Source organism: Giraffa tippelskirchi, chromosome 11, assembly GCF_054371585.1.
Source record: "Giraffa tippelskirchi isolate mGirTip1 chromosome 11, T2T-mGirTip1v1.2.pri, whole genome shotgun sequence".
Taxonomy (NCBI): domain Eukaryota; kingdom Metazoa; phylum Chordata; class Mammalia; order Artiodactyla; family Giraffidae; genus Giraffa; species Giraffa tippelskirchi.
In genome coordinates this window covers 11,109,546-11,134,433 of record NC_137285.1, presented here as the reverse complement: position 1 = coordinate 11,134,433, position 24,888 = coordinate 11,109,546, and the positions used below count along the sequence as shown (strand labels likewise).

The 24,888-nt window shown below is 46.3% G+C and overlaps 1 protein-coding gene across 28 annotated transcripts in view; it reads right to left on the bottom strand.

Moving 5' to 3' along the window:
• RPH3A (rabphilin 3A) overlaps positions 1 to 24,888 on the bottom strand; it is a 295,693-nt gene that overhangs the window by 13,324 nt on the left and 257,481 nt on the right. For all 28 annotated transcript variants that reach the window (XM_081546351.1, XM_081546349.1, XM_081546330.1 and 25 more), the window contains 10 exons: positions 17,101 to 17,230; positions 15,513 to 15,599; positions 15,195 to 15,366; positions 13,167 to 13,205; positions 12,916 to 13,068; positions 11,105 to 11,191; positions 8,522 to 8,584; positions 6,850 to 7,089; positions 4,471 to 4,550; positions 1,247 to 1,321 (listed from right to left, as the gene is read on the bottom strand). In XM_081546351.1, coding sequence (XP_081402477.1) covers positions 1,247 to 1,321; positions 4,471 to 4,550; positions 6,850 to 7,089; positions 8,522 to 8,584; positions 11,105 to 11,191; positions 12,916 to 13,068; positions 13,167 to 13,205; positions 15,195 to 15,366; positions 15,513 to 15,599; positions 17,101 to 17,230 — 1,126 coding nt within the window. The remainder of the gene's footprint in view (positions 1 to 1,246; positions 1,322 to 4,470; positions 4,551 to 6,849; positions 7,090 to 8,521; positions 8,585 to 11,104; positions 11,192 to 12,915; positions 13,069 to 13,166; positions 13,206 to 15,194; positions 15,367 to 15,512; positions 15,600 to 17,100; positions 17,231 to 24,888) is intronic.

Genomic DNA, 24,888 nt, shown 5'->3' with positions numbered 1-24,888 from the left:
TGGGCTACCCCCTCCCTCCAGGCACTGGGCCCTCTCACTGACCTTTTCATAAAGACTAGAAAGCTACGATTTCTTTCTTTGAGAAAAATGATTATTTCCAGGACAGGGAGGCAGAAATGAGAGTCACTCACTCCTAGGCAGTGAATACATAATTTCTGGGGATACTGGGACGATTCTATGTCCCCAAATAGCATCCTCTATGTTGGAAATTCCTTGGAGGGGACAAAGTTTTTCATTTTACTCTAAGAGTGAAGGCTAGAAATGCACCTGGTGACAAATCTAATTCATACTAACATGTAAATGACTGATTGAATTCTTTAGCAAAGCAGGTTTGGATTTAGGAGTGGACAAAGGAGAGAGTGTCAAGCAGAAGCAAATGTTACTCAGATTAGAAGGAGTAGTGGCCAACTAGTTTGGCCATGGCCAGATGGGACTGTCTTTTCTTCACTTGATCTTAGCCTAAAGGCCGAGAAGCGATGGGACAGTCTTTTCTTGATCTAAACAAAAAAAGAGTGAGATAAAGTGTGTGGGGGTGTGTGTGTGTGTATGCCTGCACACATGTATGTGTATCCTTTTTTGTCTTATGGGGCACTGGATACTTACAGAAATTTTTAAAAAGGTGTTTTTCTAAGATCACATGTATAGTATATAGTCAGCTTTGTTTTTAGGACATTCATGTCAAATAACACAAAGCAAAAAATAAAACTCAAGGCACACTTTCATTTCCAGCCTTGTGTTCTGAGGGAGTCAATCCAAAGAAAGGAGAATTAATCCCACTTTTCCTCCTCAGAGCAAAATAATGATCAGCAGGTGAGGTGGAATGGGAGAGAAAGGTAGGAGGGATGGGGGCTCATTTTCTCTTAATGATAGAATATTTTCTCAAGTTATCTGGAGAGAGTTTTTCATCCTTGTTGAGAGATGTTTGGCTGAGGCACAAAATGGGTGGGGGAGGTGGACCGTGGTCAGCACTGGGGAGCCACTGAAGGTGGTTGAGCAGGTCAGGGCATAATGAGGGCATCTGTTTCTCTATTGGATCCTCGGTTTCTGAGTTGGAGAAATGAGCAGAGCCCCTGCCTCTTGAAGGAGGATGGCTCTGGCCCATGCCTTACCCCGTGCAAGGACTTTGCCAATCAGGGAAGAGGGGTTTGGGGGCAGATAGGGCTATTTTAGGCTCTAAGCTGGGAACCTTGGGTGCTTTCCAGAGCCCATGTGCCCAGCTTGCCGAGAGGCCCAGGCCATATGGTACCTTGCTGGCTCCCGGCAGGAGGTGCAGCTTAACATAGGGATCGGCCAAGCCATTCGAATCCATGGGCTTCAGTCCCTGTAAGAAAAGAAGGCAACGGTGTGAGGGCCTGGGGAGGTCTTGGGCACTCAGCTATTGAAGGCAATATGCAGTTATTGGTCCACCCTGTGTGCTTCCTCCTCTGAAGAAAGAGAAAGGAAATACAGCATCTCAGAATGAGCACTGGAATCAGGCAGATGAGGTTTAAAGCCTGGTCATGTCACTTACTGGCTGTGTGACCTTAGGCAAGTGTCTTAACCTCTCTGAGTCTCATTTTCCTTGCCTGTCAAATGGGATGTGTCTTGGGCTGGTGAGATCGAAATGAATTCCCACTTGTAAAGTGTTTGGCACAGTGCCTGGCACACTGCAAGTGCTCCATCAAGGTTGGATTGTTATTGCTTAGATGGAAGGACATGTCCCAGAATGGGTGGGAGAGGAGGAAAGGCTAGGGAGAGGAGGCTTGCATTCTGGCCCTGGCCTCTTCACTCACTTCTGAGACCTCAGTTTCTCCATCCATGTGATGGAGATCACAGTCTCTGCTTGGTCCCTCTCAGAGCTGATATGGGGCTCAAATCAACCATAGGGAGAGGAGTCTGTCTGGGGTAGGAGTTAAGCTGGGCTTGTTAGTATGAGCAATTCCAAAATTCCTGGGGCTCAGATACACTTTGTCCACTCCCTAGGCCCTGGCTGGGCAGGTGTCTTATCTCTGGGCTCCCACAGTCTCCTTTTAGAGCACTAATCTCCAGTCCCACGGGTTGTGTCCTGTGTTCTCTGGGAACTTCAGTTTCCCCATCTGTTCAATGGGCTGATCACAGCCCATGATTCATGGGATTCTTGGAGGAGTAAAGGAGCTCTCATCTGTGAAGGTTGAGCTCTGGTCCTGGCATAAGTTAAGTATGATCAATATTTGTTAGTACTATATGGGAACAGGAGGCCACAAAGTAGGGTGCAAGGGGTAAATCTGGCCTGGTAGTCTAGTGGGTAAGAGCACAGGTTTTTGAGCTGGACAACATTGGTTCAAATCCCAGCTCCACTTCTTCCTGGCTCTGTGACCTGAGCAAGTCCCTTAATTTCCCTGTGTCTCAATTTCCCCATCTACAGAATGGGAATGATGACGGAACGTTCCTCACAGGTTTGTTATGAAGATTAAATGGGACAAAATAATCTGTAGAAAGCCCCAGAGGGTGAATAATATTCGTGTGTGCAGGAGTGCTCAGCCGCTCAGTTATGTCCAATATTTTGCAACCCCATGGACTGTAGCCCACCAGACTCCTCTGTCTGTCTATGGGATTTCCCAGCAAGAATTCTTGAGTGGGTTGTCATTTCCTTCTCCAGGGGATCTTCCTGACCCAGGGATGGAACCTGGGTTTCCTGTGTCTCCTGCATTGCAGGTGGATTTTTTACTGCTGAGTCAACAGGGAAGCCTGAATAATACTCAGGAGATGCAATGGTGATGGTTTCTTATCCATTTCTAGAACAAAGTTCATAAGAGCACAGCCTATTCTCGCTCATTCTAACATTCTCCAGCATTAGCGTAGTTCCTGGTACACAGTAGCTATTTAATAAACATTTCTGGAATGTCTGCTTGGATTTTGAGTTTGCAAATTAGCAGATGTCGTGGTTTTCAAATTGAAACTGGAACATGTTTGTTTGGTAAACATACCAGTTTACCAAAGTTACTACCATTCCCTAACACTTTCCACATGCTTTTCTTGTCTCTATTACCAACCTAGCCCCTAAGTCATTAAGCCCCTGTCTCAAGGGGGCTGTAATGGTGTGGCTTTCTCCCATTTCTGAAGCTGGAGGCCATTACATCTGGATTCAAATCCAGCTCTATCCCTTACCAGTTGAGTGGCCTCAGGCTTTAACTTTCTAAGCCTCAGTTTTCCCATCTGTACAATGGGGCTAATAATAATCTCTTCCTCAGAAGTTCCTGTGAAAATTAAACAGATAATATAGGGCCTTACCTCACTGTGTTATTGGGGATGGGGTGTAAATGCATCTAAACACATGCTGAAGAAATGACCTGGGTGTGTTGATCTAGAAGTTGTGTTTAGCATTTCACACATCACTGATCATCCAAACTGGGACATTTTGTGAGTGGGAAGGAGAGTTCTTAATTATTTTAGCAAGGCAACAGGCATAACTGGGGACCATCTGTGCAAACTGGGATACCCAGCTACCCTCCTTGTAATACTCACCATCGCCCTTATGGGAGAGGCTCTACTATTATTCCCAAGGCAGAGAGGTTAAGTAACTTCCCCCAAGTCCCACAGCTAGGAGCAGTAGAGCTGGTGTTAGAACCCAGGAAGTCTGGTTCCTGAGCCTTGCTTGTTCTCTACAGACCAGACCTGGGGCAGGGGAGATCCTGGTTAGTTTTTAATACTTCCTGAGGTGGGCACTGGCATCATCCAGGCTTCCTCCGGGGCTAGAGTGGAGTCAGCTCACTACCCCTGGAACCTGCAGCTTAGAGATGCTCTCCCAACCTGGTCTGCCCTTCCCGCCCCCTCAGAAGACCAGATGACTGTCCTTGTATCTGCAACAACAGGGCTTCCCAGGTGGCTCAGCGGTAAAGTATCTGCCTGCCAATGCAGGAGCCACAGGAGATGTGGGTTCAATCTCTGGGTCAGGAAGATCCCCTGGAGTAGGAAATGGGAACCTACTCCAATATTCTTGCCTGGGAAATCCCATGGACAGAGGAGCCTGGCAGGCTATCGTCCATAGGGCTGCAAAGAGTCAGACACTATTGAGGTAACTTAGCGCACCTGATCTGCAACAATAGGCTCCTGACTCTCTGCTACTCCAGCTTGACAGCCACATCTGTAGAAGGAGCTGTTCAGTGACATGTAAGCTGTCAAGATCGGCTGTCACTGCCTCCTGGGTGACACCTCTGCGGTGCCCTCCAGAGGCTGTGGATGGGGCAGGTCTCAGCTCTGCCTTTGAAGCTTGGTTGCCTTCATTCCAGGAGGCAGATACAGTTGAGTGAAACCCCTCCCGGGCCATCCCCACAGGAAGTCCTCCCCTAAAGGAATTAGCCATGGCCAATTCCTGCACTTTTCTCATTACTGTCACTGTTACAGATAGACAAGGCCATGAGAGGAGATAGGCCTAATAACCCATGCCATCCCCAAGTCCCCTTGAAATGCCAGAGCATACTGAGCGGTCACCAGCTTGGCTTCCTCACCCACCTTGGCCTTTATGATGGTGCAGTGCAGGGAGCTGTTGTCCTGGTCATAGAGAAGGCTGAACTCCAGGGCACCCAGGGTGGCTGAAGAGGACAGAGGCAGGTACCAAGAAGACACCCATTCAGTCATTCAACAAACATTTCCTAAGCACTTACCATGTGCCCAGTCTGGGATAGGCATTGAGCATACAGGGGAGAGGAAGACTTATCTGGACTCCTCATCCTCATAGACCCTCCTCTTCCTTGGAGCCCTCGGCACACCTATGATCAGTTAATCATTTGTGCAATTGTCTAGTTAATGACTTCTATCCGCTAGGTTGAGAACCCCATGAGGGTAAGGCTGTGACTGTCTTGTTCACTGGTATGTCCGCACTGGGCACAGTGCAGGGCACACAGTTGGTACTCACTTACTTGCTGAAGGAATAAATGAGTCTTAGCGTTTGCTGTTGCCTGTGTCTAGAATGCACTTCCTCTAGATCCTCATGTGGCTGGTGACTTCTCATTATCCACTTCTCAGTTTAAATTAAATGCCACCTCTTTAGAGAAGCCCTCTCTGATTGCTCCACCTAAAGCAGCTCCCTTCTTGGTCATTCACCCTATTTTATTTCCTTTACCGTGCTCTATCTCTATTTGAAATCAACTCATTGGTACATTATGTATCTTTCCACTAGAATGCTAGTTCCATTAGATCAGCCATCTTGTCTTTCATGGTTTTTTTTTTTTTTGGCCATAGTATCCCTAGCACTTATAATAGTTTAGGGGCACCTAGTTGGTGCTCAATAAATACTTGTCAATACAGAGATGAGGGAGGGAGGGAGCCAAATACAGAGACAAGCTTGTTATAAATCATCGAGGACAGCTCCTATTAGGGATATATATCGGCTGGGAGGGATATTCTAGGCTTGGCAGGTCAGCGAAGAGACACTTCAGGTGGATGGAAGGAGCAGTGATCACTGCTCTGGGCAGAGGGACCAGGATTCAGAAAGCCAAAAGGTAGGATAGACATGGTGCCTTTCCAGAGCAGAAGCAGCCTGTGGCCGACAGCTCAGGCTCCTTTCCCCCGAGCCTGCAGCCCCATGATCCCTGGGGGAGATATTTCCTCCAGGTCTGGCCTTCGATCTGCTGCAGCACTGAGACTGTCAGTCAGCCCCTCCACTCATTGACCATGTGAACTAGGACAAGGCCCTGAACCTCTCTGAGACTCCATCTTCCTATCTGTGAAATCAGAATAAGAAAAGTGACTATTCCTACACTCACTGGGATGGTTCAAGTGAGCACATGCACGTAACACACTTAGAAAAGTGCCTGGCACAAAATAAGTGCTCAGCAAGTGTTGACTATTACTATTATTACTTCTGATGCTCATGTTGCATAATAATAATTCCTCATGTGTGTTTTGTACTATATAAAATGATTTTTGGTTTTTGATGCCCTTTCTCAGGAGGTAGCTCAGTTTACCCTGTACTTGTACTTTGTACTATCTAAAATGTTTTGTGTGTGTTTTGTACTATATAAAATGATTTCTGGTTTTCGATGCCCTTTCTCAGGAGGTAGCTCAGTTTACCCTCCCCTCAGCCCCACATGGGAGGCAGTATTCACTCCCCTTTTTACAATGAGGAGAGATAACATGAAGGGCCAAAGCCTTTCCACCGATTACAGCCATTGGTCCATTTCTTCGGAGCAGGTCCAGTCTCCCCATCTGACCAGCAGCTCTTGGAATGTCCCTCCAACCCCACAACATGAATCAAGTCCAGGCACGACCCATCTGTGCTTCCTTCTAGCTCACAAAGGCCACCCCAGCTCTCCCCTGCAGGGCCCAGCCACACCCAGAAGTGCCGCTGGTGTGTGTGTGTGTGTGTGTTGTGTGTGTCCCCTTGGGACTCAGGCCCTGAGTGAGAGAAGCACAGAGTCGACACTTTATAAATCATCGAGTGGATAGATGCAAGAGGAAATACCAGAAAATTTTAAATCATGGTTAAAAAAATGACTTTTAGAAGACACACTGAAGAGTTTGGGAAACTATTAAAACACACACCTCTTTGTATCCACCTAGGAGTGGAACTGCTGGGTCATATGATAATTCTATGAAATCACCCAGTAGAACACTGTGAAGGTAGTTGAATTGTACTCATAAAAAATGATGTAAAAGGTAACATTGATGTTATGTGTGTTTTACAATGATGAAAAACCATATAACACCTATACTTCAGAAAGCTGATGTCATTTTGTGAACTTAGTAACACCAATTTGTATTTTTATAACTTGGCTAACATGTTTATGGGGGGCTGGGGTATACAGAGCCGTTCCCAGGCTCATTCCTGTTTCCCAAGGGGTGACCACTGAAGCGACTTTTTCAGCCACCCCTCTGTTACGAGTCACCTACTTGCTTCATCTGAATCGTAGCTGTTGGCTTCCTCCTCGTCCTCCTCCGGGGGTGGGGGCTGACGGGCCGGGGCCACTGCTGGCTGTGGAGCAGCCGCAGAGGTTTGGGGATAGGGGCCCGGCGGGTGGCCCGCTCGGTCCTCCCTGGTTCCAGCTGCCGAGTAGCCTCCGACTCCCCCGGTTCTCTCCTCCCGGGGTGGGGCGGCGGCCCCTGTATAGTCGGGGTCACTGGGAGCCACCTCTGCAGGGGAGATGGGGAGAGGGTAAGAAAGAGGCAGCTGAGTCGCTGTGTTGGAACTCTAGCAGTGACAACTGCTGCAGTGTTACTGCGAGTGATGAGCACCAACAAACCAGGTGCTTGTCAAGCTTTGCACCAGAATCACCCACTGCTCTGCAAGGCGGGGACTATCACTTCCCTTGGACGGTGGGGGTGGGGTATGGCACATCGTGCTGTTCCCCAGATCTCAGAATGTCGCCTTTGTCAAAGCCACCCAAGGAAGTTTGCAAAAATGCAGATTCCTGGGCCCCAGCTAGGATCTATTCGCCCTGTGATGGGGCCTTGGAATCTATGTCTTATAACAAGACCCACGGGCTGATTCAAATGGAGGCAAAACAGACCTCACTGAGAGCGCTCGCTGGTGTGGGCTCTGAAGCCAGGCAGCCTGGGTTTGAATCTCAGCTGTGTGTCATGGAGCAAGTGACTTGTCTCTGAGCCTTAGTTTCCTCATCCCCAAAAAGGGGAATTTTACGACCTGAAGGTGCTCAAAAAGTAGTAGCTATATTTAAAAATTTTTTTCTAATATATGCACAGGTGGCTCAATGGTAAAGAATCCACCTGCCAAAGCAGGAGATGCAGGAGACACAGGTTTGATCCCTGGATAGGGAAGATCCCCTGGAGAAGGAAATTGCAACCCACTCCAGTATTCTTGCCTGGGAAATCCCATGGACAGAGGGGCCTGGTGGGCTACAGTCCATGGAGTCACAAAGAGTTGGACATGACTGAGGATCTGAGCACATCTCACAGTAATTCGTGCATTAGCAAGCAGTCAATATGTTGTAGCGATTGGGGTTGTTACATATATATTATGTAATAATCACTCTCACTTGGAGTGGCAAAGAGAGAAGGAAGTTTGGAACGCAGAAGGCGACATCATTTGAGTGTTTTGCCCCAAGCACCACCCGGCCTCCATTTCAAGGTGTAGACACAGGCCCAGGGGCAGCAGGTGATGGGCAGAGGCCACGTGCTAAGGTTTTCTATCTATCAGTTTACTTAATCCTCACAACTCTATGAGGTAGGTCTTTGTGTTATTCTCATTTTAGAGATGAGGAAACTGAGGCTCAGGGAAGTTAAGTGACTTACCTAGGGTCACACAGTTAGGAAGTGAAGCAGTGATTTGAATCCAGGCAGCCTGTGCTCTTAACCACTGTATGTATTGTAATTTTCTGTCCATCTAATGTTAGTACGGACTCTCTAGAGTTTTAGAATTAGGGGGATACTTTATAGAGATCATCAGCTAGGTCTCAGGATGCAGAATGGGCCAATGTCTGGTAGCCCCTGCTCTCTCTCTCTGTCCACCTCTGTCTCTCTATCTCTGTCTCTGTCACTCTCTCTCTCTCGGTTAGTGAAAGAGAGGTGGTCACCCGCACAGGCACAGAAAGAAGCAAACACTTGCCTGGTCTCTGATCTGGAAAGCGTCCCGTCGGCCCCGGACCGGGTCTGTTGCCTCCTGGGGGTCCTGAGTGGGGCAAAGAGAGAAAGAAGCTTGGAACAGAGAAGGCGGCATCATTTGAGTGTTTGCCCCAAGTCCCTATCATTTCACGGTGCAGACACAGGCCCAGGGGTAGTGGATGATGTGCAGAGGTATCCGGGGGTGCAGAAACAGTACCACTGGGGGGATCCTGGGGTTGGAGAGACCTGGCTTCAAGCCCCAGTCCTTTCTTTCTGAATCTCAGCTTCCTCCCCACTGTGAAGTGGGGCTGGTGATACCTGCTCTTCATATTTTGCTGGCTGTTATGAGGTCAGCGAGCTAATGGAATAAGAATCGCTTGCAAGGTAACAGGCAAGTCCACGCTTTGTGTCCACCATTATTACAGGGTCATTACCAGTCCAGAGGATTCTCTACAACTACATTTCCAAAGCTTGGGATGTGGGAGCGAGCCACAGGTTTGGGGCATGAAATAAAAATAACATTCAATGACACAGTGAGAAAGTCATTCTGGGCTCCATTGGTTCGATACTGATCCCATCATGGGAAAAGTCTTACTGAGGTGCCACTTTTCTTTACACGTCTCTAACCTTTATAAGTGTCCCTTCTGAAAAAGTAAAAGAGGACAGGCCTCAGGCCCCCAACCTTCAGCAGGCCAGGGTACTGAGAATATCACTGCACTGTTTTATCTTCAGTACATTAATCTTTTAAAGATTTATTTATTTGTTTATTTTTGGCTGTGCTAGGTCTTTGTTGCTGTGTGCGAGCTTTCTCTAGTTGTGGTGAGTGAGGGCTACTCTTCATTGCAGTACGCAGGCTTCTTATGGTCCAGGTGTCTCTTGTTGCAGAGCAGGGGTTCTAGGCACACAGGCTCAGTAGTTGTGGTACATGGATTTATCTGCTCTGCCCCATGGCATGTGGGATCCTCCCAGAACAAGGATCAAACCCATGTCCCCCTGCATTGGCAGGCAGACTCCTAACCACTAGACCACTACAGAAGACCCAGTATAGTAATTTTTGTAATAGCTTCCACAGTAGGTTGAATTGCATTCCCCCAAAGATGTTCAAGTCCAGATTCTCAGTCCCTGTGAATGTGAATATTTAGGAAGAGGGTCTTTGCAGATGACCAAGTTAAGACGCAGTCATTAGGCTGGGCCCTAATCCGATATGACTATGCCCTTATAACAAGGGGAAATTTGGACACACAGGACCCAAGCATGGAAGGAGGATGATGTGAAGATACCTCTACAAGCCAAGGAATGCCTGAGGGGAGAGGCTGGGACACATTCTCCCTCACGGCTCATGGAAGGAACCAACGCTGGCGACACCTTGATTTTGGACTTTCGGGCTCTACAACTGCGACACAATACATTCTTTTTATTCTAAGCCACCCAGCTAGTGATAATTGTTATGACTGCCCTTTGTGGTTTAGTCACTAAGTTGTGTCCAATTCTTTGAGATTCCATGGACTGCAGCACGTCAGGCCTCCCTGTCCTTCACTATCTCCTGGAGTTTGTTCAAATTCATGTCCATTGAGTGGGTGATACTATCAAACCATCTCATCCTCTGTCGTCCCCTTCTCCTCCTGCCTTCAATCTTTCCCAGCATCAGGGTCTTTTCCAATGAGTTGGCTCTTCAAATCAGGTGGCCAAAGTATTGGAGCTTCAGTTTCAGCATTAGTCTTTCCAATGAATATTCATGACTGCCCCAGCAAACTATTAATACACTCTCTTTTTTCTGGTATGGAATACTGGTTTCCCATTATTATGGGTTTCTTTTAAAATAACAAAATTTTTAAAATATTTTATTTATTTATTATTTGGCTGCACCAGGTCTTAGTTGCAGCATGTGGGATATTTAATCTTTGTTGCAGGGTCCTTATTTGTGGCATGTGGGATCGAGTTCCCTGACCAGGGATTGAACCCAGGTCCCCTACATTGGGAGCATGGAGTCTTAGCCATTGGACCACCAGGGAAGTACCTAAAATAACAGCTTTTTCAATGCACCTATTAGGAATTATTTCCATTCTTTTATACAAGCCACATTTGCTCAAATTTTCTCATATTGCTAATCTCTTTCCCACTATTTCTTCCTGAATCTCACACACCTGTCTGAGAACATTTGCCTTTTCATTAAAGTCCAAGGTCCTTAAATTTTCCTTGAGAGAGAGTTTATGATAACAACTTTGCTCAGTTATGTTTTTAAAGGGAGGTCAATTTGAAGAAAATATTAAGGAAATAAGAGGGCAGATGGTAGATGTACATGGTGAGAATTGTAAGAGTGGAGTGACAATACTGGAAGGTGGGACACACTGGGGGATGAAATACTGTCACTTTTTGCATTTAGGTGGATATGACGCTACCCACCCCCCTCCCATCCCTGCTGGGCTCCCAGCCTGGAGTATTACTCATTCTAAGGGTCTTGGAAGAGTTTAGGGTTTGGCAGTGGCTGCAGCTTTGCAAAAAGCCCAGCAGATTCTGCAAGCAAGGGTGGGAAGTATTGGGGTCACAGCCGAGTGACAACCTGGGCAGGCAAGTGGGTGGCAGGTACCTGGTTGCCCAGGCTGGGGAGGTGCCGGGCTCTGCATTGAGGCTGGGGCAGGTCTAGGAGCCTGGACTGAGTTGGCCCGTCTCAAACCTGCAGGGGAAAGGAAAGAGCCTGTCATGTTACACACACACACACAGACACACACAGACACGCACACACACATGCAGTCAAAACAGGAAGAATCTTGGGATTGGTGAGTTGGCAGAAGGTACGGTCCTCTGGGTATGAGCTGGATGCAGCTCCCTGACATTCTCGGCTCTTTCAGACTCTCTTCTCCTCCCCTCAGTGTGTTCTCTCTTTTCAATACTTAGATCCCCCTGAGCAAGTCACAGCAGCAACGTGGGTATTGAAAAGCCCAGGTTCTGTGATGTTGCTCTCAACATCTATGACTTTACACAAATGACCTGTCCTCTCTGGGCCTCAGTCTCCTCATCTGTCAAATAGGGATAACAATGCCTAGCTCACAGGGCTGTGGTGGAGACACATAATGATACAATACATGTAAAGTGCTCAGAACAGTGCCTGGCATAGAGTAAATACTCAACATCTGGTAGATGTTAATAATTTACTTTATTATTGAAAAGCTGTTTTATTTTTAAAAATCAATTTGGAATTTATTTTGGTACTTGTATCAAGCAGATTTCTTTTTTGGTCACACCTTGTGGCATATGGGATCTTAGTTCTCAAATCAGGGATCGAACCCATGTCCCTCGTACAGTGGAAGCGCTGAGTCTTAACCCCTGGATGGTTGAGGAAGTCCTGAAAGACTGTTCTTATCCTCATGAGGACTTAGTTTTGCATCCCAGATTTTTCTTTTATAAGCTGTGTGTCTTTGGGCTGGTCACTCACCCTCTGTGAACCTCAGATGCTTCATGCAGGCAATAACTCTACCTACTTGATAACAATGGGCTGATGTTTATTTATAAGAACTTACTTAATTTCACACCCTGTGAGGTGGGTGCTTTATGAGCTCCATTTTACAAATGGGTAAACTGAGGCACAGAGGGGTTAAGGAGCTCACCTAGTGTCCCCTGGCTGGTTAGTAGCAAAGACAGGGTTTGAACTCAGGTGTCTGATCTCTGGAGTCTGCCTGAGACTGTTAGGCTCTACTGCCTCTTGTAGAGCTGCTGGGGGATCAAATGCAGATGATACACATAGCAGCTCCTGGTGCCCAGAACGTAAGACATTCCTGGAAGAATGCCTTGTCCTCTCTCACCTCACTGGGCTGGATCCTACCTTTCCTGAATTTAGATCTTTTTAAAAAATGTATAACTTTTATTTCCAGAAATAAAAATGTGTAGGCTTTATAGTAAATCCTCTTTTTTTGGCTGCACCCTGTGGTATGTGGGATCCTTGTTCTCCAACCAGGGAAATCCTGATTATTTATTTTTATTTTTATTTTTGGCCATGCTGAGTGGCTGGTGAGATCTTAGTTCCCTGACCAGGGATCAAACTCATGCTCCCTGCAATGGAAAGTGTTGAGTCCTAACCTCTGGACCACCAGGTAAGTCCTGAATTGAAACATTTTTCACAGGAGAGATGCTTGAATGCTCAGAACAGAAAGTACTTGGCCACCTCTGGCTGGGACTAAATAATCCCCAGTTTCTTGTCCCAGGGTCCTGCATTAGCACAGCTTGTTTGCTTGTTCATTTTGGTCCTTGTTCATCCATCCATTGACTCACTCACTCATTCAACAAGTGTTCACTGAATGTCTACCAAATGGCCAATGAATAAATGGATAAAACACTGTCCTCCCCATTCCTTCTGATTCTCCTTCTCCGGGAAGCCTGTCCGGATTTGCCCATCTCTCTCACCTGCTGGGCTCTGGCTGGGGTCCCCAGCAGCCGTGCCGTGGCTCTGGTCCCAGCTGTCTGAGTCCCGGCCAGAGGAGCTCATTCGTGCCTCAGAGGCCCTGCGCACAGGAGGCCCGTAGCTTCCTCGTCCAGGAGCAGAGGTCATGTCAGGGCCTGGAAGGAAAACATAAATTGAATGCAGAAAGGGCACCGGAGGAATGGGGGAAAGGACTCCTGTCCCCAGAGTAGAAGACCGAATCGGCAGAACCCACCTGTCTTCTGACCTGGGCCCCTCCTGTCTTCAGTGTCACCTGCAGAGAGAGAGAAAAAATGACGAGGGCTATGTATTTGATGTTTTTGAAGAGGCATCACTTAAGGAGCTCACAAAAGGGTCTGTCCACCATTCCTAAGAGCTAAAAAAAAAATTAAAAATTCCCTCTCCCAATTTCCCCTCTAATGTAGAGACTGCTTACAACATCACATTATTTCCTTTGAAAATGAGTTGGGATCATCAGCTCTGTATTGTTTCTAGAATGTGCTTTGTTCACTTACTTTGATTTTCCCCAGGATTCATCAGGCATGCTCCAACCTCAAGCCCTTTGCAAGCGATAGTCCCAAAGATTCTATGGGCATTTTTAACCACCTTGGTCAGTTTCTCCCAAATATCATCTCTTCAGACAGCCCTTCTCTGACCATTCTGCCCAACATGAAGCTTCTATTCCCTCTACTTATTTCACTTCTCTTCCAGGCACCTATCACTACCTGATATTTATTGTATTTGCTTTTGCTGTTTGTTGAGCATCTGTTTGTCCCACTAAACTTTAATTGCATGAGAGCATGGATTTTATCTGCTTTATTCACTGACTCCCTAGGGCGTAGAACAGAGCCTGGAACTCACTAGGTGTTCAGTAATTGCTTGTTAAAAGAATACTGAAAGCTCATATCATGGGCATAATTCTAAATCTCTTATGTGTGAAATATCATTATGTCTTAAAAAATGTACATGCCTTAATTTAAAAATATTTCATTGCTTAAAAAATGCCAAAACAATTGCCACGGTAACATCAAAGACCACTGATCACAGATCATTTTTTTGTGTGTGAAAAACTGCAATTACTGTGAAATGCAATAAAGCAAGGTGCAATAAAACGAGGTATGCCTGTAGCATCTCATTTAATCTTTAAAATAACCCCATGAGTTATTAACCTCATTTTATAAATGAGGAAAGAGTTTCAGAGAAGTTAGATTACTCATCCAAGCTCACACAACTTGTAAGTGGCCAGGCTGGACTACAAATTCAAGTATTCCTGGCCTCAGATGTTCAAGATATTGACAGTTTTGCTATACAGTCTTCTCAGCTTAGATGGAGTAATGCTTAACAAGGAAGAAAGATGCCCTAGTGATGGAAACCCAGGGCTCCTCAGGGATACAGAGTATGCTGACAGTTTGGTGAGTCTCTGCAAGGAGCAGAAATTGCTCATGCCTTGCCAGGATGAAAGTATTTGTTGAGGGCCTTTTGAGTGTCAGACACGGTACTGGGTGCCTTGAGAAGCTGTAATTGGGCACTTCAATTTTTGCAACCTTCAACTATAACTTTCCTTTCAGAAGTACTGCCTGAGCTCAACTCCAGAATTGTCATTCAGAACAGTTTTTAACACTTTGTTAATTGAAAGTACTGCGAGAGCTTTATGTGGTCAGTCTTAGTGGCCTTATTAAATTAAAATGTGTTCTACTGAGGTTACATCTTTCCTTTTTACTGTTTGGTCACTCTTTTTATTATCATTTTAATAATTAATAATAATAGATAATAGTGATAATATCTATAGTAGCAGTAATTTTCTTTTTGCTAATTTCCTTTTTATTCATCTTTCACTTTTAATTAGTCCAGTTTCAGATTTGCTGGTGATTGATATAAGAAATATCAGGAGAAAATAAGGCCTTTTCGGCAAGTCTCCAATCCCCTGCCCTCAAGACTCCAGTGTGTATTTTTGTGCTGGAAGTCTTTCTCAGTTCCTAATTTTGACTTCCACCTCTGCTGTACCTCTAAGTACTACATCAGGGATGACAACAAAGCCTTTTGGCAGCCTGGCATTGCTGGAGAGTTCCCTGTGCTACCCTCTTGATAAGGGCTCATGGTGAGTTGTGAAGGGGACATAGGAGTTCTAGACCGAAGCCCAGAGGCTGGCTGGCTGTCCACCAGCTGGGTAGAAACCCAGACATGATGTCAGGACATCCTCCAGGTAGACCAGTTAGCCAAGATCTGTCCTTAGTCCTGAAAGAAGAAGTTGTTATTTTCCTACCTCGAGTAGGAGCCCGGGCAGGGTGCTTGGGCTCAGGAGTGGGCTGCTCAGGGGCAGTGGGCACAGGCTCACTGACCGGCTGCTGGGGCTTGGTTTTCTTTATGGGCATAGGCTGTGGGAGGACCTGTTTGGGGAAGCCCTTGAAGAACCATGCTCCAGAGCGCTTCCACACCTGGAGGAGGAGAGGTAGAAGATGAAGACATGGCAGCTGAGCACTACTGCTCCTGTCTTGATGGATGCTAATTTTCCACTTTGCTCCCTACCCTCAGAGCACTGACACAATAGGCTCCAGGAGTCGAATGGGACCCGTCCACTCACCTCTCTCTGTTCGATGCAGATTTTGCAGAGCCACACAGGGTGTGGGCGGTTGTTGGAGGTCTCCACCCCACACTTGGTGCAGACATTCTGGGGACAAAACAGAGCCCAGCACACACTCAAGATATGCCAGGTTCAGAGCTTCTGGTAATAAGAAGTGGCTGGGAAGGGTGGCAATGAAGCCCCATTCTCCCTTGTTCCTCATCTGCCTCCCATGACCAAGGCCAGTTAGAATAAAGTTCTAATTTGAGTCTTGATTTCTGATAACAAGAACTGGAGTCATTCCCAAGCCCTCAACGCAGGGATTCTCCAAGAGTCTCTGTGGGGCCTGAGTTTTCAGCATCCATACCAGGGAGATCATTGACATAATTTTTTAAAGAGAGACTATTTATCTGTTTCTTACTTTATTTCTTCTTTCTTTCCCAAATGAATCAGAGACAACCTAGACTATGGCTACATGTTCAACTCCTTACAAAAAACGAAGTTATCTGAGTAAATGCTGTGACTATGAGATGGAACATAATACTTCTGGCTGAGTTTCCTGCCAGTCAAAACAAATAGGTCACAAAATTCTCACTATCTAGCTGACTACAGAAGGCAAGTTTTTTGGAGTAAGATAACCTTTCCCCAATATTCCATTCTAAATGTTAATTGGGACCCCAAGTAGGAGATGCCAGGTGATATTATGGATCTCTCCAGCTGGGTTGTTTGTTCCCTTGAATCCCTTTTCTGGGGATCAGACAGACCCAAGGACAGTTGTGTTTCTGCAGACAGCTTGAGCAGAGGGTACAAGGTGGAGAGGGTACAAGCCCCAAGAGTGAATGCTTGGGGCTTCCCTGCCAGTCCAGTGGCTAGGACCTCATCCTCCAATGTAGGAGGTGTGGGTTTGATCCCTGGTTTGGGAACTAAGATCCCACATGTCTCATGGCCAAAAAACTAAAACATAAAACAGAAGCAATATTGTAACAAATTCAGTAAAGACTTTAAAAATAGTACATGCCAAAATATCTTAAAAAAACAAAGAGTGAATGCTTAAGAAGACCAAAGTCTAACTTGGCCTAACTTGGCTGGACAGGGGCTTTCTAAATATAATGCAGGGTAGAGCTTGCTGTGTATGCTTTCCACGTGCACATGTATGTAGACATAACCTCAACATACTTTTTTTTTTGGCCACGCAAGATCTTAGTTCCCCAACCAGGGATTGAACCTGCACCCTCCTGTGGTGGAATCACGGAGTCTTAACCACTGGACTACCAAGAAGTCCCCCAGTATGCTCTTTAGGATGACCAATATCTTGCTAAGCCACAACCAGGATATCTGTAGGTTCAACCACAGTTCATGTTCTGCCTCATTCTCCCAAGTTCATGCTGTATGGAGTAGAGCTCCAAGGGGACAGAAGGGTCAGCATGACATCTAGGGGAGGAACCATGAACAGGCACAAGAACATGCTAGAAGGAGTCACATTCTGGCAATTACCCTTCAGGATCCAAGCTCCATCCCTAAGACCCAAGGCCCCCAAAAGCCTGGACCCCAGGCTCAGGCCCTCTGCATGGGGTGCGCAGGGAAGCAGGGAAGGGGAAGGAGATGGTACCTTCTTACAGTCCTCACACACCACACAGGCGGAGCCCAGCATCCCCAGCTGTTCTCCACACAAGATGCAGCGGTTCACCCCGTCCCCGGCCACGTTCTTCCTCATGTTCTCTAGGCGGTCCACCAGGCGCCTGGAAGCAGAGTCAGGGTTATATGGACCTTACAGGACCAGGGACCACCAGCATCTCCCTCAATATCTGGCTGATGGCCTTAACTTTCTTTGGGGCACATATTCTTGAGTATCTGATGATGACTATCGGGCCCCTCCCCAGAAAAAAGGTACAAACATTCTGATACACTTCAGAACATCGTGGAACCCCTTTCCTGTACCTCAAAGCCCATCTATTCTACTGGCCTCAGATTAAGAAATTTAATCTTTTCTCCTGTCACCTCCTCCAGGGACACTGTCTTTTGAACTACAGATCTTTTTATCTAATTGTCTACACAATGTCTTCACTTGGGTCTCAAACTTGTGCTTTCAACTCAACTCTTCATCTTGGCTGCTCTTCATCTCCATCCCCAGCAAATCTGCTCCCATTCTCAGAAAGCAGCAGTGCTATCCACTAACTTGCTCCAACCAGAAACCTAGAGGGTCTTCCTGAGCTCCTACTCCCCATTCAATGGCCCTACCAAATCTTACTGGGTCTAACTCCCTAACATTTCTAGAATCCACCCATTTCTCTCCGTCTTCATCTCAGCCAAGCCGCAGACATCTGTCCTCCGGGTAACTGCAGGAACCTCTCAGTCTCTGTGTCTCCATTCATCTCCTTCTATCGTCTGTTCTCCCCACCACAGCCATGGAGAGATTCCTAAAGCATAAATCTGATCATGGCACTCCCACTTCCCCCTAAAACCTTTAGCTGGTTCCCATTCCACAAGGTTTCCATGATCCTATGTGGTCTGGCCCTGGATAAAACCCTAAACTTCTTCTCCCTCTTAGTTTTACTTCAGTGGTTCTTTAAGTGTGATGACCAGACCATCAGCACCAGTGTCTCCAGGAAATTTGTCAGAATTGCAAATTCTTGGGCCCCATTCCAGAATAACCTAATCGGAGAGTCTGGGAGGTAGGGCCTAGCAATCTGCTTTAGCAACCGCTCCAGGAGATTCTGGTAAAATTTTAAGAACCACTGCTTTGGTTACCCTGGTCTTCTTTGAGTTCTTGTTCTCCTAACTGCCTCAGTGCTTCTGTACAATCTGTTCCTTGTGCCTGAAACATGCCTTCACCCATTGCACATCTTTGTGGTCTTTCTCTCTCTCTCTCACACACACACACAATTTTCCTGACTAGATTCCCCTTATCCTTCATATTCCATATATGTTTCATATTCCAATATCCTCTCTCCTTAGAAACCTTCTCTGACTACCCATTTTATTTACTCTAATTGCAACCTTTCTGCATAGCACTTGTCACATGTATAAGTAATTGTGGGATTGTCTACATTAAGCAATTAGTTAACTGTGAGTCCATCTCTAGACTATGAACTCCCCTGGGTCAAGGATCTTGTCCTCAGGGCCAGAATAGTGCCTGGTCCACAGTGAGTGTTCACATGATGCTCAAATGAATGAATGAATGAATGCAGCCCGCTTCCCAAAATTGTATCCATCAAAAGCAAGCTGAATTGGATGTCAAATGATGTATAACAGAAGTTTATACTTACTAAGTACATAGTGCTTATTATATGCCTGGCATGGTATGAAGTGCTTTGCCATCCAACCCTAGGAAGTACTATTAATAAGCCATTTTGCAGGTAAAGTAGTGCTTATTATATGCCTGGCATGGTATGAAGTGCTTTGCCATCCAACCCTAGGAAGTACTATTAATAAGCCATTTTGCAGGTAAAGAAAGTGAGGCACAAGGAAGTTAAATTACTTGCCCAAGGTCACACAGCTAGGAAATAGCAGAGCTAAAACTGAAACCCATGTATCTTATGTGCTACACTGTGTGTGCGTGTGTGTGTGTCTGTTAGTCACTCAGTCATGTTCGACTCTCTGCGACCCCATGGACTGTAGCCCGCCAGGCTCCTCTGTCTATGGAATTCTCCAGGCAAGAATACTGGAGTGGGTTGCCATTCCTTTCTTCAGGGTATCTTCCAGTGCCAGGGACTGAACCCAGGTCTCCTGCATTTCAGGCAGATTTTATCTTCTGAGTCACCAGGGAAGCCCATGTGTTATGTTAACCCTTCTCAAACTTAATGTGCACACAAGTCACAGTGGTATCTTGTTAAAATGCAAATTCCAAGGCATCCGGTCTGGGGTAAAGCTTGAGGTACTGTGTTTCTAAAAACTCCCAAGTGATTCCACACGACACTACTGGTCCCAGGACACACTCTGAATAGCACAAGGCTGCACATAATGACTCTCCCTGTGGGGGCATCCTGCTTTGATCTCAGGTGGGTTGTTTTTGACACTTCCCACCAGTCTGAGGGGCTTCCCAGGTGGCATCAGTGGTGAGCTGCCTGCCATCCCTGCAGGAGATGTAAGAGACACGGGTTCGATCCCTGGGTTGGGAAAATCCCCTGGAGAAGGAAATGGCAACCCACTCCAGTATTCTTACCTGGAGAATCCCATGGACAGAAGAGCCTGGAGGGCTATATAGTCCGTGGGGTTGCAAAGAGTCAGGCATGACTGAAGCGACTTAGCACACACACATCAGCCTGAAGAAATCTCCTGCTTTTTCCCTCAAACAAAACCTTATTGTTTCCATGCCAGCCACTGCCAGTGGACTCAGATGAATCTGCACCCTGCCCACCCCTCCATCCGCTGGCTCTCAGCTGTGGACACCAGAGGCATGAGAACCACTGGGATGGCACTTGGGCATCACAGGGTCCAGGAGGTCCCTGGCCAGCCCTGCTGGCAGCCACCTGATGCTGACTCTCCCCACAGGCCTTCTCTCCTCACTTCCGCCAACCCTCAAAGCGCTCTAGTCGCTGTGCTATAAATAGCAGCTTCTCTCTTTATGTTCCATTCAACAGGGGCACCCGAGGAGGAGCCCAAAGCAGCTTGTGGGCACTAGAACCTGCTGTGACCCTGATCAGACAGGGCTGTTTAGGGAGGCAGCATGTGAAAAAGCAAAGGCAGCATGCTCTCCCCCTCCTCCTCCTCTGCCCCAACCCTCCCCACATTTTCCCTAGAAATGGTTTTTATAGGATGATGCAATGATGCGAGGTGACCGAATCCAGGGGCTCCCGGTGCTCAGTCTCAGTACACAAGTAGCCAGTATCTACTGAGCACTTACAATGTGCCAGGCCCAGAGGTGAGCACTCCATGTGGATTTCGTTAATGAATCCTTTCAGCAGCACTGCAAGCTGAAGACTATTCTTTCCCCCGTTTTCCAAATGAGAAAAGTGAAGCACAGAGAGGTTAAGTGAGGTAGTCAAGTCACACAGCAGGAAGGTGGGTGGGGAAAGCCTGAACTTAGATCCAGGCAATCTGGTTTTTGAGTACCTGTTCTTTTTTTTTTTTAATTATTTATTTATTTTTAATTTTACATTTAAGTAAATAAAAAATCTTAGTTCCCTGACCAGGCATGGGCCTGTGTGCCCCTGCCGTGGAAGGGTATCGTCTTAACCACTGGACCACTAGGGAAGTCCTTCGAGTCCCTGTTCTTATTTAGACCTCGCTGCTGCTACTGCCAAGCAGAGCCATGGGGATTTTATTGAACAGTCCAATCTCCCCCTGCTCTATTCCATTGCCTTCCGCACATCAAGGGGACCTCGATCACTGGTAGGGACCAAATTGCACACATGATTCTATCTCTTTTGCCTCTGACTTCTCAGAAGCTGGGATAAGACACCCAACTACTGAGCTGCCATCTTGTTCCCCTAAAGAATCCTCAATGTAGGGTGGAGAAATCTGGATGTTAGCCTTGAATTTTGCCTCTCTGGACTGCAATTTCCTCATCTGTAAAAGAGAAGGTGTTGGGCTAAGTTGGTCATTGTCAAATTGTGCTTTATGGCACCCCAGGGGTTCCTCAGAGACCATCTTGGGGCCACTCACTGGAGTGGTATATCGGGAGTGATGCTGAGAGCTATAAAACACCATTTCATCCAGAGTATATCTGTGTCTCTCTTTCATTTGTTTAAGCTGTTGAATTAGATTTCCTTTGGAAAGTTGGTTCCACTATTTAAAGAAACAGTCTGAAGTTGTCTGGAGCAGACAGATTTGAAGATGCCTTTCAATGCCATAGAATTACAAAATGTTATGAGACAATGAGGTAAGCTAATGGAGGCAAGGGATGGTAATTGCACAGTGTCATATATATATATATTTCTTTTTTTTTTGGACACACATTTGTTCTCACATATTTTTTTCCCTTCATCCACAGCCAGATGAAGTGATGCATCTAGCCAGAAAGTAGTTCCACTTTGTTCTTCTCACTCTATCAGTGGTGGTGATAGTGGTGAAGGGGGCGGTCCCAAAGCACAGAGCACACTAAGCCTGGGCTAGAATCTGGTTCTCTGCGTCAGTGAACCATCTTCGCTTTCCATGAAGTCCCCTCGTGGCCTCCTGCCTCAAGTCAAGCTTTGCCAACCCAGCTCAGGAAGAGAGCATGGGATAGACGACCCAATTCTAAACTGCAGCATACTTTACTCAGGAAACCTAGAAGGCTCACCTGCCGCCACCTGCAAACCCGCATTCTCGCATCCCTCCCAAGATACTTGCTCCTTCCATAATTCAGTCCTCAACTCCAAAAGGCCCCATTAACATGCATTGTACTGAGAGTGTCTCATTAGCTTCTATCAGTGGCAGCAAATGGCATGGAAAAACAGATTGAAGATCATTATCCAGATCTCTCAGCATAGCAACCCTTGTTATTTGTGAATTCAGTACAGACCGATGAAGAGAGAGGGAAGTAGAATAGGGCTGGGCAGACCTTCCTTCTCTGCTCAAAGATAGGGATGAGCTGGGTGGCAGGTGTGGGGGTGGTTCCAGTAGCCTGACCATTCGGACAATCTCTCTGCAGCCCCAGATGCTAGGGCCTCAACATGGAGGGCCTGAATAGCCAAGGAGCATAAATTTGGAAATAAAACTTTGCAGGGAACTAAGTCCAAATTATGTCAAGGAAGACCATGAGTCATAGATGGGTCTTTATCCTGGTGATAAAACACATTTCAGTTTCTTCAACCCATAAGGAATGTTTCTTGTTACCAGCCTTGGCAGTAAAGTCCTATATGCACTATGAAAGACGCCTGTAATCCTCAGTGCACGTTAACGATCCAGAAAGAATTAAAAATACCAACGCCTGGGGTCCCAGCTCTAAAACTTCTCAGTTATGGATTTGATTCCACCCAGAAACCAGTATTTCAGCCTGTGAGCCTGTTGAGAGCCACCACGTGGGGGTATGTTCTGCAAATGGATGGTCCATCTAGATTACCCTAGGAGAGTGTTCAGCATTCAGATTCTGTGGGACTGGGATGGGTTCTAAGTGTCTGTAGTTTGGAGTGGCTCCCTATGGGATCCTGATGCTGGTGAATTTTTGGCCACATTTTGAGAAATGCTTCAGTAGGGAAGGAAGCAGTGGGACAAATCACATGAGAAAATGCTCTCCTCATTATGTTAAGTGGAGGAAAGCCCCCCAAATCCATGCAGAACTGTGATCGTGATATAAGGCCGGGTTTGGAACATGCTCATCTCAATACATTTGCCTAGTGTGCAGTAGGCAAAAAAAAAAAAAAAAAAAATTAGAAAAGAAACACACTGAAATAGTCACAGTGATTATTTCCAGGTAGTGGGATTATGAGTAACTTTTATTTCCTTCTTTAATACTTGTGCTATCCTCTTCCCTTAGGCACCCAGTTAGCTGGACTCCTCTATACTTTCTTAACTTTCTATAATAAACATGAGCTACTTTATGTTAGATAATAAAATTAGCATTTTTGGAGATAGAAAACATGTAAGCCAAGGGTTAAAAGCCATGGCCTTAAATCCTACCCTTTATCCAGTCAATGACCTAGAAAAAGCTTTGTGCTCTGTGTGCCTTCACCCCAGACAATAATGTGAGCAGTTAGATGAGACACACCCCAAGCTTCCTCCCTTGGGCAACATTCAGGGATTCTCAGATGCTGAGGCTGAAGTATCAAGATTTCTCCTTGTGTTTTGAAACTGACGGACCTTCACTGACTAAGGGAAGACCCGTCCGCATTGGCAGGCTAGCTTTGTTTGCCTGTCTAATGTCTCCACATTAGGTGCCCAATTAGCTGGACACTGTAAGTGGCTGTCAATCTCTAGTTATGTCTTTACATGCCTGATTAACTTTATGATTCCTACTCGTGCCTCGGATCCAGGAAACCCATCCATCACCAGGCTGGGTGCTGAAGGGGAGCTGATGGTTATTCAGTGAAGTTGGGTGGGTATCTCCCGTTTCCCAGGATGTTTCTGGAGGCACCAGAAAGGTTATGTTAAGGGTCTCCTCCTCTGGGCACCAACAGACAACTCCTGGAGGTGGTGGGAAGTGGATTCCCAAGGTGCTTTGACCTTGCCATCCAAATAGATGCAGATGGGCTATTCATTCATGTGACGAATATTTATGGAGAAACTACTATGTGACAATAGACAATGAAGACACAATGGGGAGCAAAACAGATGAGGTGCCTGCCGTCATGGAGCTGGCATTCTAGTGAGAGACTTGGACATTTTTAAATGATCACATCAATCATCATAATTATGCTCAAAGTACTCTTAAGGACAAGCATGGGCAAATGTGAGAACTCAGAAGGGACATTAAGTAGGATGGGGCCTCAGAGAAAGCAAACACTGAGATGAGACCTGAGGATAGAGGAGCTGGACCAGTAAAGAGGGTGAGGAAAAGCAATGCAAGAAGAAGGAACAGCAAGTGCAAGGGATTTGAGAGTTGCTTAACTGGGCTTAGGCTGGATGGCAGAAAATGAGGCTGGAGAGGTGGGCAGGGGCCACTCCCTTCAAAGTCTTAAGTCTAACATGATGGGACAGCATGAAAGGGCTTTCGGTAGAGGAAACCCAAGTTCCTCCATTTAGAGACAATGTATACAGTGGAAGTGACAAATAGATTTAAGGGACTAGACCTGATAGACAGAGTGCCTGATGAACTATGGACAGAGGTTCGTGACATTGTACAGGAGACAAGGATCAAGAAAATCCCCATGGAAAAGAAATGCAAAAAAGCAAAATGGCTGTCTGAGGAGGCCTTTCAGATAGCTGGGAAGAGAAGAGAAGTGAAAAGCAAAGGAGAAAAGGAAAGATATTCCCATCTCAATGCAGAGTTCCAAAGAATCGCAAGGAGAGATAAGAAAGCCTTCCTCAGCAATCAGTGCAAAGAAATAGAGGAAAACAACAGATTGGGAAAGACTAGAGATCTCTTCAAGAAAATTAGAGATACCAAAGGAACATTTCATGCAAAGATAGGCTCGATAAAGGACAGAAATGGTAATGGACCTAACAGAAGCAGAAGATATTAAGAAGAGGTGGCAAGAATACACAGAAGAACTGTACAAAAAAGATCTTCACGACCCAGGTAATCACGATGGTGTGATCACTCACCTAGAGCCAGACATCCTGGAATGTGAAGTCAAGTGGGCCTTAGAAAGCATCACTACGAACAAAGCTAGTGGAGGTGATGGAATTCCAGTTGAGCTATTTCAAATCCTCAAAGGTGATGCTGTGAAAGTGCTGCACTCGATATGCCAGCAAATCTGGAAAACTCAGCAGTGGCCACAGGACTGGAAGAGGTCAGTCTTCGTTCCAATCCCAAAGAAAGGCAATGCCAAAGAATGCTCAAACTACCGCACAATTGCACTCATCTCACATGCTAGTA